At 42.1% G+C, this 12,638-nt stretch overlaps 1 protein-coding gene across 5 annotated transcripts in view; it reads left to right on the top strand.

Annotated features, from left to right (window-relative positions):
* Positions 1-12,638, top strand: part of arvcfb (ARVCF delta catenin family member b) — a 241,307-nt gene that overhangs the window by 100,966 nt on the left and 127,703 nt on the right. For all 5 annotated transcript variants that reach the window (XM_040050177.1, XM_040050178.1, XM_040050179.1 and 2 more), the window contains exons 4-5: positions 2,577-2,668; positions 3,688-3,907. In XM_040050177.1, coding sequence (XP_039906111.1) covers positions 3,716-3,907 — 192 coding nt within the window. In that variant the 5' untranslated portion in view covers positions 2,577-2,668; positions 3,688-3,715. The remainder of the gene's footprint in view (positions 1-2,576; positions 2,669-3,687; positions 3,908-12,638) is intronic.

Raw genomic sequence — 12,638 nt, 5'->3', positions numbered from 1 at the left:
GAAAATTAGATCATGATAAATCAAACACTGGAAAAAATCCTAAAAACTAATATCGCATCATTTGACTCGCCTTAAACTTCCAAAATACCTCCCGGCTGCAAAGCATTAAGGGTTTAACACCCAGTCCTCAGTGGAATAACGGGTTATTTTTACAGATGCACTTGGCAAGTTTCCACATTGGCTGTTTCAGATGGTGATACGAGGTAAACTCCTGGTGTGTGTCTGTACACAGCACTGCTTTACACCAGAGGAGGAAAAGAAAGGACAGAGCTCAAATCTTTGCCGTTCCACCTTTCCACTGGTCAGAGCCTTTGTGTAATTTAGGCAGATAACCAGACCGCTGGCGCCTCACTGCTTTCAAGCTGTTCTTGAGAATAACATCAGTTCAAATGTCTGCCAGTTTACTACAGAGAGGGGTTTGATGGCAGAGGGTCTTGTCATTGGAAGATTTGTTTTAGGGGAGTCCAACAGACCTGATGAATAAAGTGCCAGGGATTTATTACAGGATTTTCCAGCAGGCCTTTGAAGTGAGCGACTGCTGCCTCTCATCTACCAATCCACACTCAAAAATGTGGCCGTGTGGATATATTTATTACCAGGCTATTTTTAGAGCGGTGAGTTTTTGCTAAAGCGCGTTCACTGCTGAGGAAAAGCCTTGCAACAGCGCAAGTGAAGCATCAGCTCTGCACATGGAATATGAGCTTGTTTTCCTTTTAATTAAAGATGTTTACGCCTTAAGAGTAGTGAGATGTAACCCACTTCTCTTTGTGGAATTAATTAAACAGTTTTCTTTTTTTTTCTTTCCTTTTTTTTAAGATCATCTCTTTGATTAGTTTTCATTCCTTCCACACATAAACTTCATGTAGTGGCACACACAAGTGACACTCCAAACCCCTGGAGTTGTATTTTGATATGTTTCCACCACATAAAGTTTGGGAGTAATTAGGGTGTATCTAAGAACATGGCTATGTTTTCATCCCCTCTGACCCAGGCCGTTATCAAACATCTGCTGAACCAAAGCCAAAAATAAAAAACGAGGGCTGTCATGGTGGAAGAGGGGAATTCTTCAGATGCCCCCTCCCTGACCATTCTGGGCTATTTTAAGTATGGCCAGAAGTTGGTGTGTAATGATAAGCTGTGGGGCGTAGCTGACATGCCTGCCATATAATTCCCTTTATGACTCAGGAAGCAATGGTTACATTGCCCCCCTAACCCTCCAGGGGTGTGAATCATTAGAGTCTGTCCGCAAATATGCCCAATCAACATGGCCTATGGGACTCTATTTCTGTCACTTATCTCAAGTAGTGGATAACTTTGAAAACAGACAAGGATGCTATTTTTGAGCGCAGTTTTCCATTTCCCAGCCCTGTTTCCATTTTGAAACCTGACCGGCTGATTACCGTAAACTCAAACCAGACATAAATGTTTTAGGAAGAACAATTCATTTAAAAATACTAGATTCTCGAGAGTTATAATGAGAGATTTTGTTCCTGTAAACAGAAAATGAAACATTTTCTTCTGTTCAGATGGTTGTGGAGTTTAACTTTGCACATTCTCCTTGGTAGTATTGCAAGAAAGAGCCAGACTCCACTCCAAATAAATAAATGATCAGCATGTAGGAAACTTCAAAGAGGGATTGTGTGCTTCAAAGGCCCTTATTGGTGCTCACCGGGTCCTATTGTAAAAGAAGGCTCTTTTTATGCACACATGTACACACCCTTTGAAAGCCATACATTCTGTTTTGGTATCCAAAGCTGTTTAAGATTCAAATGCTTGCATCTGCATTGGTGAACCCCTGCTGAGCTAGACCGCCTCCTCGAGACAAGATCAGCTAGAAAATATCCAGAATGCTTTGATATAATGCAACTGCTGACTGAGTGTCAGCTCTTGATTTTTGCAGAGAACCTTCTTGTTTAACCTTCTAGTGTCTGCCACGTCAACCAATATGCAGTATACAGCATATCATGACTTGTAAATGAATGCAAATGTCTTTACTGATGCACACGGAAAAAAATGACAGTTTCTTAACATGTCAGGTCGTTAAAAACGTGACAGTTTGTTGGAAAAATAAGAAGAAGAAAAAACGAGGAAAAATATCTATATTTTTGTTTATTGGGCAATCCACTCTGGCAAAATTGGAATGTTTTAAATATTTTTTCTTCCTTTAACTGTGTTTTTCTCCCACCACAGACTTTCTCTGTCAGTTGCTATTGCACGCTAACAATACATTTTCAATTAATCACATTATCACCCTTCACCAGTGAACAGGGGAATCTGGAGGCCCTGGGATAGCTGCCAACTTTGCATGATTAATGTTCTAGCTGTAAAAAATGGAGCTACACTTTGAGTAATGAAGCTTTTTTTTTTTAAATATAAAAAGCATTTTTTATTTTTTAATAAAATGTGGACAAACTTTAATAATGTGATGATGCTCCAATACTTGTTTCTTTACCTTTGAGTTTACTACAAAGTCAGGTAGTTAAAAGAGCCGTTTGGTGTTTTCTATGTTTCACTTCTGTTTTAATCTCTTCCATTTTCTCTTTTGTCTTCCCTTCATTTCTCTTCCCCTCTCCCAGCTCTCTGTTCCTTTTGCCGTTTCATCCCTCTGCTTCTGTTTTGAGAGAGGGATGTCTCTTTTCTAACAGCTCTCAGCCTGCTTATCTACTAGGTCTGTATTACTGTGGGTTTTGTATGTCCAACCACCCATTTGTTATTGTGCTGTCAGCCCCCTCGATATCACACCACCATCAGTTATGAATATCGGGCTGTGTGTGTGTGTGTGTGTGTGCCATTGATGTGCTCTGTAGCCTGCTAATGTTATTTGGAAATCCTGATTGTTTATGATAGATGGCGTGTGCGTGTGTGCCTGATACCAGGCCTGGGTGTCCGTTTGGGTGGCTGTGGGAATCTTGCATGTGTTGGATTTGTGCCTGTAACAGCGCCTGTGTGTCAAAATGCATTATGGCTCTCTGCATGACTATATCCAATGACAGCGCCGTTCCTCCACGCTTATGCCTATGACTGTTCATTTGTAGGGCTGAGATCGTATCCAGAAAGAAAACAAAACAAACAAACACAAAAAAAATCTTTGCTTTTGTGAGTCTCCACTGTGCTGTTGCATCCCCTTTGTTGTTTTTAGAATTGGTGGATTAGGTATTTATTTTTCATCCCTGATATTCTTGCAGATCTGCAGTGAATGCTATCTTCGGTGCCAGGATTGTCTTAATTATAAGAAAGGCTCAAACTTCTGAAAGCAAACACATAATTGGCACCCTGCAGTGCATCCTCATTAATGTGTTTGCTGTGCTGGCCTGCAGTATCAGAGACTTTGTAGTCACCCTTTATGAGGAGAATCTGAGCATGTCCCTTCAGGGTGTTGGCTGGAGAAAGCACGGTCAGAGTGAAAAAGATTTGTCGGTAACAGATACACTCTTTGTGTTATAACCCTGTTTCCCTTATCCAGTCACTCACCCTAATTGTTCTATTTTCATCTGTCACGGTGGTCTTTGTTAAAGCTTGTGTATCCTATCTTGGCCAGCAAACAAGCCGTTTGTTTTGACTTTGATCTGGAGGCATGCGTCAGCCATTTGATGTCACTCATCCAGCCTTTTTTGGGTCTGGGTGTGTTAAATGACCTGGTGCCCCCTCTTCCTCCCCCTTCTCTTCCCTCCCTTCTTGACTTGGAAGATCTGTAAAACCGCGACCGACACTGAACATGGAGGATTATGATGTTCGCTCAGCCGCCAGCATCCTGGCCTCAGTGAAAGAGCAGGAGGCACGTTTCGAGCAGCTGACCCGCGCCCTTGAGGAGGAGCGTCGCAACGTCAACCTACAGCTAGAGCGTGCCAATCTGCCTCCCAACCCCCCCACCAGCCAACCACTACCATGGCAGCAAGTGGTGATGCAGGTAAACGATGCCAGCACACTGGCCGACCACCCCCTCCACCCCTTGTCTTTTTCAACCACCAACCTGCGCTATCATGCATCTCCCTCCATGCATCTCTCTCAAAAGTGACACCTCTTCTGCTCTCGCCTTCCATGTGAGCCGGCTCATCCCATCCCCATGTTTGCTCATGGTCATTGCTTTTCATCATTCGTGGGACCCCCGCAATCTCTCTGTTCAATTTCCCTGTAATTTTGATACTTGTACCCATTGTATGACTCCAATGTCCTGGATGGTGTTCAGTAATCTGCTGTGCGGTGACTCATCTTTAAAAGCGAGCTAATGAGATTCAACCTCTCATTCTGTCTTCTTTCGCCCCCTCCTTCTATGCCACTGCCATCCAATCCCATCTCCTTTCGCCCACTGGTCTTTGATATTGTCTGGTGGTGGTGCTGATTGGATGTGGCCTTTTGCCCAGCCCTGGCCAGCGTCTGGGGGACATTAGATTCCTGGCGAGGGTTTCTGTCAATACTGGCTGACTCTGCAAGAGCAGGAAATGCAAGATGTAGAAATAAGACAGCTGCAGTCTCCTTAAAAATGACAGCAGTCACAACATGCACATTCATTTGCATGCTACAAACTGATGGAAAATGTTGCAATTAGAGCTTTTTTTGTTAAGAACGCCCTGGTCAGGTGACATGAAGTCTTATTTCTCTGCTTATTTTCAGTCTTTGAAGATCTGACTAACCTACACATTTCAATTTTGCTGACTTTCCCACAGCATCCTCTCATGTTTTCACTCCCAGGCATAATCACTTCTTTGAAGAAACCCTTTCAGACTGTACACATGTTTTACTAACTAGAATTTGAAAGCACAGTTTGGTGATGCCGCACCTGTGGTGCTTGGATACATCACCTTTAATCACAGAGAAGGAGGCGGTCTCATGTATTATTAATGTAGCAAGACGTGCAGAGAGAGAAATGCTTTGTCTACATTTGCCTGTGCTTGTATTTACCCATAGTTACAATTTGTTAACAGTCCGTGCTAGTGTTCGTTTTTTTAAAGGGCTTGCTGCAAATTTGGTCTCATGAAGGGTTAATGAGAGAAGGAGGGAGAGCGAGACCCTCCCCTCCCCAGAGGTTAGCCTAATTTGGAGAACAGCGAATTGGCTCTCACTCTCAGACATCCCCCTACCCTGACTGTTTGTGAACCAAGGGGTTAATTTGGCACAACTGAATACTGCTGTTTACCTGTTTACATCACTTTGAAATGTCATTTTGCCACCAGGAATTTTCCTGCTGGCGTTATCGTAAATGCTTAAATGCCAGAACAATTTCTATGCAGGCATTTGAGGATGGAAGGGGACGTTGATCAGTGCCTGCTCAGCACCCAAGTCCTTGGCAGCTGCCTTTGCCCAGCCTTTCTGTACCAGGTGTTACCGTGTCTGTGTCGTGAGATGCTCTCCATTCAAATAACGATGTGGCACGAAGGATGAGGAATTATTATTTCTTTATCTCTGCTTCCTCCTTGTTCAGCTCCTGAACACACACACACATACTCGCATGCAGTCCAAAAGCTGTATGATGGATTACAATGGCGCATGGATCATTGACTCACAACCCCGGGGCCAGACACAATGCATAATTATTTCAAGTTGATGTCAGGAAAGAAAAAAGTGGACCTGCTCTGATGAATGAAATCACATGCAAGTAGACACCTAATGAGCGCAGTAAGCCACTGATCTTGATAGCACCCCACCACAGGGCGCTCACCTCGGCACAGACTGGGTCTCAGCATCAGTGGGCAGTGCGCGCTCGTTTATGCCTTTATCACTGTTGTCAGCTTTTTAACACAGGCTGCTCAGTGGGCAGCAAATAAACAGAAGCGATGGTTTATTTAAACATATCCTCACAGCACTTCATGACCTGTTACAAATGAAACACTCTGATGCTCATTGCTCTCAAGTTTCTTTTATGTTGCCCTGAACACAAACTAATTGACTCAAATGCATCATACAATCATTTGGAAATATAGCACATTTTCCACAATAAATTTGAAGCCAAGGCTCGTCCGTATAGTATGTATGTTGTTTGCCTTTTCACATGTTAAACTGAAATCCCAGTGACTGTTTGGAATTTGTGGAACTTAGTCCATGTGTTCATGGTCCGCAGAACATCATTTATTTATTTATTTGTGAAGACCTTTCATCTCACGCAATATGAGATCGACTTTTTGTTATTTGCAAAATGACTCAAGAACTATTAGATGAATTTGCATGATGTTAACAACAAACATTTGTGATGCCCACAGAAAAAATCTTTGGAAATTTGCAGTAGGTTGTCATTATGTTATTGTTTTATTACCATCACAGTGTATTGAATATATGAACGCTAACCGTAAACCCAGAACCAGCTATCCGCTCTTATTGAAGAAGAAATTTGTGAAAAATGTTGAAATGACTTCATAAATATCCCCAATTTGAGATGGTACTTTTTGAGATAAACATAAGCGGGATTGAAGGATTTCCCTATATGGAAAATTTCATCTCATTGTTGATCCAGGTTCCAGTTGACTCCCAACTCTCACTCAACTAGCTTCTTCTGTGCTAAAGCCGTTTCTCCTGTCTTGTCTAGTTTCTTGTCATGCTCATCTAGAACTTTCTGAAGCAGTTGTTCAATATTTCTGGAGTCTGGAGTTGAGCTGTCAGAATGGTTGATGTCCAGGTTTTCCTGGTCTTGATTTACCTTTGCTGCTCTAGCATTTGTTTACAGTAGCAACTTTCCGTTTGATCCCCATGTACTGCTGCCTCCACATATGCTTTGGCAAGTCCACTTAAACTTTTTGAGAACTCCAGCAGCAAAGAGTGGTGTGCCTCCTAAAGTGCCCCCAAAACACCTATAACCACACCTTCTCAGGTTTGGACAAAGACTCTTGCATTGCCAATCCAAGACGACTAGGTCCTTCAGACCTATTCTATGAAGCTCTCAGTGCAAAGTATTTTTGCTGAAGTTACTAATCTATAATAATAAATTACAATACACTTATGGCTCATTGTGGAATAAGGACATTTCGCAAATTGACTTGTTGCAACAGTGACATCCTATTACAGTACCATGTTCAGATTAATTTAGCTCTTTTCTCACTCTTCTTGCAGTTGGGACCCTGGCTTTAGTAAAACCATGATCAAATTTGAGCTATGGTGTGGGCTATTGAATTGCAGTAGCCCAGAGGAGAATGAACATCCCAAACTTTATGCTGCCATTTTTCAGGCTGTCAACTTTTTTATTTATTGCCATTGCCTACAGGTCAAACATTGTTCAATACTCACTTTTTGAGCACATCGATGCAAAGTGATTGTATTCATTATCAGCTTTCAGATTCAGATTAGTGCTAATTAGCAAAGATGCTTACATGTTAAACTAAAATGGGAAAATTGCTAAATGTTACCTTCTAAAAGTAGGATGATTCCTCCAATGTTAATAGTACCCTCATACATCACTGAGTATGGCGACAGACTCGTGGTGTGTTTAAACAAAAAAATTATTCAGGCTAAAGCTGAAATTTTGTTTTCTTGGACAAAAGATGTTCTATGATATTTTTCCAACAGGGCTTGGAGGCAAAAGAAAAGTTTGAACAATCAACAAATCAACAAACCACCCACTGTCATTTAAGTCTCCCCATGTAGTTGTCATGCACACATCCGAAGAGGATTAAGAAATATTCAAGATTAAGATGTTTCAAATGTTTCTTTATTTTGTTTTGGACCTGCATGAAATTAACACAAGTTACAAAAAGGCAGATCACAACAATATGTTTTAATCTCTCTATTACAAAAGGTTGTTGTAAACACCACTGCCCTACTTTCTAATTGAATTCTAATCCTCATTCACGTCAGTATAACTGTTTATGAATGGCTGCCAAGGAAGAGAATTAGAGTGTTTATGCTACACTGTCCTGTGAGGAAAATCAAAACGAGGCTGTCGGACTCTCCATTAGCTTGTCTGATGAAATTATCAGCAGAAATTCAGTGACACGGACCAGGGAGCCTTAGAATCTGTATCCATCAATAGGATCATGCTAGGATCACACACTTCCTTTATTTGCTATCATGTTAGCCTCCCATAATTGATTTTGGCCTGAAGGAGTGTTATCACCAAAGCTCTAAAAGGTCAAGTAGTGCATGGTGACAAACCTATCTGTTGAGAAAGGCAGACAGCACTCAGACAGCCACGTCTGTCTGGAGTTGAGGGAGAAGGTGACCTCATTTTATATACACCAGACAGCTAATCTACCCACGGCACTGCGCAGGACATGCATAGAGCCCATTGAAAGGTGCATATAGCAAAGCTACAGTTTTGCAAAGCAACTTCAGTGAAAAGGAAACTTGGGATAATTTTTGTACTGTGGATGCTATAAAGTGTTGGTGTTTGGTTTTCTGACACTATAGTCAGTGGTCTTCTAGCATAGCAGAGGCATATCATCCCTTTGTGCAAATGATGTGGGAAGTTTTCAAAGGCTTGTGTGATTTAGAGAGAGGGAACAGTGCTGCCTTTGATCTGTGCTGCTGTCTGTGTTGAAGATGTACAGGCCCCGGCCCTGCAATGGCACCACAGCGCTCAACCAACAATCGCCCCAACCTCCCTCCACCCACTTTCATCCCCAGAACACACAGCCCCCCAGCCCTGGCTAAGCACAATGGATACAAAGGGCCGAGGGTGCTATAGCGACAGAAGCTCTATCCCTCCACTGGCAGGGCCCGGGAGCCCCTGTACCCTCGTAAATCACCTGCCTAACAATGAGCCTTAGTTTACCCCCCTCCCCTCCTCTGTCTTCCTCTGTCTTCTTCCCTTGCTGTGGCATCAAGAACCTTCTTGCCTCCCATAAACACTCTAATTACCTTGGTGTGAAAGTACCTCCTTTGTTTATTTTTGTGTGCGCCACACTGTTCCTGTAACCCTCCTACAACACTTTTGTCTCATTACAGAGCAGCCTGCAGAAAAGTCACATTAAAATTTTAATAATGTTGCTGCTTGTTTTCCATGGCTCTATATGGAACACCTAATTATGCCTCAACCTCAGTTTAAAGGGTCCTTTGTCTGCTGGATGTGACAGTCACAAAAGTTTCTGTTCATATTTTCAAACAATCTTTGGAAAGAGGCGCACATGAGGCAAATTGAAAGGCACTACTGTTGTTCAGGTGGAAGGCTGGATTGTCAGTAATCTTAGTGTTGATGGTACAGTTTTTCTTTACAGCTTGTTAACATCTAAAGCAGTGTTTCTCAAAGGTTCTTGTTTCAAGATTTGTTCATTTCCATAGGTCTTATCCATAATAGCAGCATGGCTCTGGGGATGACAGTGTAAGCTCTTCTGTTAGTTGCAGAGGGGCTTTGGTACTGAAATGACATCTGTTAGATGGATTGCCATGAAAGTTTAGTCACTGCAACTGGTGTCACTTAAAGTTTGCACACTACTGTTGACTATATAGGCAGTGCATTCTTTCTATGAACTACTATCTGCAGAGAATGTGTGTGTGTTGTTTTATTTTCTTGACAACTGCTTATCCACTCAACTTCACTTTTGTGAGGTGTATTGCTGAGCACCTAAAGACCCAATAGCTCTTGTCATTGATACCCTTTTCTACCTTAGTAGGAGAAGACTGAGTAGGCTGCTGTCTGCATATGTTATGTAGATATCTAGAAGCAATGTTAAGAAACATATATCAACTCTTCTGTGTTTTTTTTAAAATAGCAAATGTAGCTTGGTAACAGGCTTTATTCCTTTCAGAGTCTACATTTTAACCGTGATCTTTTCCTAACCCTAAGCACATTTGGTTCCTACATCTTAACAAAAGTCCATCTTCTGTTTATCCAGTTCAGGGTTTCATTGAGACTTGAGCCTCTCTCAGCTGTCATAGGTCAAACGGTTGGGTACGCCTTGAACAGGTCAAACAACTCACTCTAAAAATATGGGTAATTTAGAATCACCAATTAACCTAACATGTATGTCTTTGGACTGCGGGGAGGCAGCCGGAGTACCTTTAGAGAACTCATACAGGCAGATTATTCGAGCTCCACACAGAAGGGCCCCAGACACCCGATGGATTCATATCCAGGAGGCAACGGTGCTAACCACCACCCCACGTTCATGTCCTCTTACCAAAGAGGACGTCAACGAAATAAATTAGAAGTTAAGTTCTGAAGACAAGTATGTTCAGTGGGCTGCAGGCTTAGCCTGTCTTTTATGTGTGTGTGTTCACAGCTTGTTGATGACTGCAGCGTTTTGTAAACTCAAATGGTTACCACTTGCTTCAGTAACTATGAGCTGTCTCGCAGCTCATAGTTACTGAAACAACTGATGAGTGATTGTCATTTTTTTGGTCATGACTAGCTCATTTAGTCTCATGTTGGATCTTTAAGGTCCATGTAATTATTCTGCTTCCTGTGCTTCTTCTTTAGCCACTTCTTTGTTGCGTTGGCGGTATGTTTTGTGTCATTGTCATACTGGAAGACTGATCCACGATCCACTTTTAGTGTTCTGGCTGAGGGAAGGAGGTTCTCATCCAAGATTTTATAGTACATGGCATGATTTGCAAAGACCTTTTGGGCAAACATCCTCAAAGCATAATGTTTCCACCTCCGTGTTTAACTGTGGGGATGGTGTTCTTTGAGTCATACTCAGCCTTTCTATTCTTCCAACCACGGCAAGTCGAGTTGATGCCAAAGCTTGATTTTGATTTCATCTGACCACAACACTTTCTCCCAAGCCTTCTCTGAGTCATTTAGACGTTCACCGGCAAACTTAAGAGGGGCCTGGACATGTGCTTTCTTGAGTTGGCGGATTTGCAAACTTGGAAAATCAGCAGGAGATCAAATAATTATTTTCCCCCACTGTATCATGTAAAACTGGATAATGTCTGGACTGCAGTTTGAGAGCAATACTGTTGAATCATTGCAGCTAAATGCTGGCAACCTGAATCAGCTGTGTTGTTTGCAGGCACGCCCCATTCCTTCTCCAACAAATAGCTGCAATCAGTCACTCCCACTGAGAGCCTCAATCAGCTCATTCTGCACATCTCACTCTGATCATACACTGCACTAGTCAGGTTACAAATCTAATGAATGTATTATGCACTTAGGTAGGAGAGACTTCTACCTACTACACTGCTCAACCTAAAAGTAAAATGCAGAAGGCATGTGCCATTATTATATGTTTTATTCAACTTGCTTCAACATTAAGAGTCAAGTTCGTGGCAGTGGCCCATGAATCAAAGTGGGAACTGCTCGGAAGGGAAGGGTAAGTCGTTTTTGTGTCTCATCTTGGTCCGGAGCTAACGTGGAAGGACAGAAAATTTTAATTCAAGGATCATGCAGATTCTTCTTGTTCAGGTGAACAGGAAGAGAGAGAGGTTTGAAGGGATGGGCTGTGGGCTATTTATATTCCTCTGGGCCAGCTCAAACCTTCATCCTTCAGATCAGCTCCAATGTTGGTGGACTTAATGCCTGTCCTGCTGCACCTCCCTCCCATTTGATCACAATCCATTAAACCATTACCCTCACTAAAAGCACTAAGAGGTGCATCTGAAATCTGCTTCCATTTCCTTTACCATGCACGACATAGGTGAACAGACAGGCTAAATATCTCTGAAGGGCACTACCTCGCCTCGGTGGGAACATTCTGCGTAACATGAAAGTCTACTTATACTCTTGAAGACGGGCACGATACTCTGCCATCTAACTGACTGTTCGGCTTGGTTGTTAAATCCAAAGACTGAACCGTGTGTTTAAAATAGAGCTCTTCTTTTGCACGAGACCCCCAGCGCCACCTGAGGAATGTGACCTAACCTTTACAAGCGTCCAGCAAGATAACTAAACAAGGCTAAATGGAAAACAGTCTTCGAACTTTATAGTATAGCTGGAGGTGTTCAAAGTCTTGATTTAATTATCCCCATGAGTTTAACATACCGCTGTGACATTTTTACTATGTGACTTACAAGCATGTAAACGGTGATCGAATGAGAAACAGAAGCAGCACAGAGCCTTGTTTTTTTGGGAGGATTTGCCAGAACAAAGATAACTGTTTTTTTAATAGATAAGATTTGGAATTAAACCTTTCTTTTCTGTTTCACTTGAGTGTTCTTTAATAAATGCTGATGCAGTGTGAATATTTAGGTACATTGCCAGAGTAGGGAGCGAGTTTCATCCAGGCCAAATAAATAACTAATAATTTAAAAAAATGTTTGAATGGCAGAGTTGCTTTCAAAGTTCTTAGGAAATATCTGCAAGCCTGCATTTAGGAACACATTAAAGGTGGACAAGTCCACTAATGAAAAAAAAAAACTCAGTAGAATCTACTCAGTAGGGGAAGCCTTACATCTCAGCAGGTTACTTTACCTGGAATTAGTGTAAATTCTCAGCTCTTTTGATGGGAACAGAATCAAACCTCTTGGTGTTTGCTGCTTCCTGCAAAGCACCACTTTTGCACCTGTGTGCAATGCAGCCATTGTGAGCATTCAAACTCTTTGTGCCTGTCCCATCGTATAGCACCACAGATTCACTAATACTTGTTGACTCTTTAATGTGCCCGACGGACTTTTAATGCAACCTGGCATCGCCTCGGGCTGAGGCACCCTACACATCTGAACAGACTGGGAAAAGACTTGACATTATTTAGTCTGAAATTTGCGATGCTTTGCCGTTGTTTTTTGTTTGTTTGTTTGTTTGTTTTTTTCCCACAGGGTTGCACACGCACACACTT

The sequence above is a fragment of the Simochromis diagramma genome, unplaced genomic scaffold, assembly GCF_900408965.1.
Source record: "Simochromis diagramma unplaced genomic scaffold, fSimDia1.1 OVJJ01000159.1, whole genome shotgun sequence".
In the NCBI taxonomy this organism is placed as follows: domain Eukaryota; kingdom Metazoa; phylum Chordata; class Actinopteri; order Cichliformes; family Cichlidae; genus Simochromis; species Simochromis diagramma.
The sequence above is the reverse complement of the archived record's forward strand: the minus strand, read 5'-3'. Positions and strand labels throughout refer to the sequence as shown.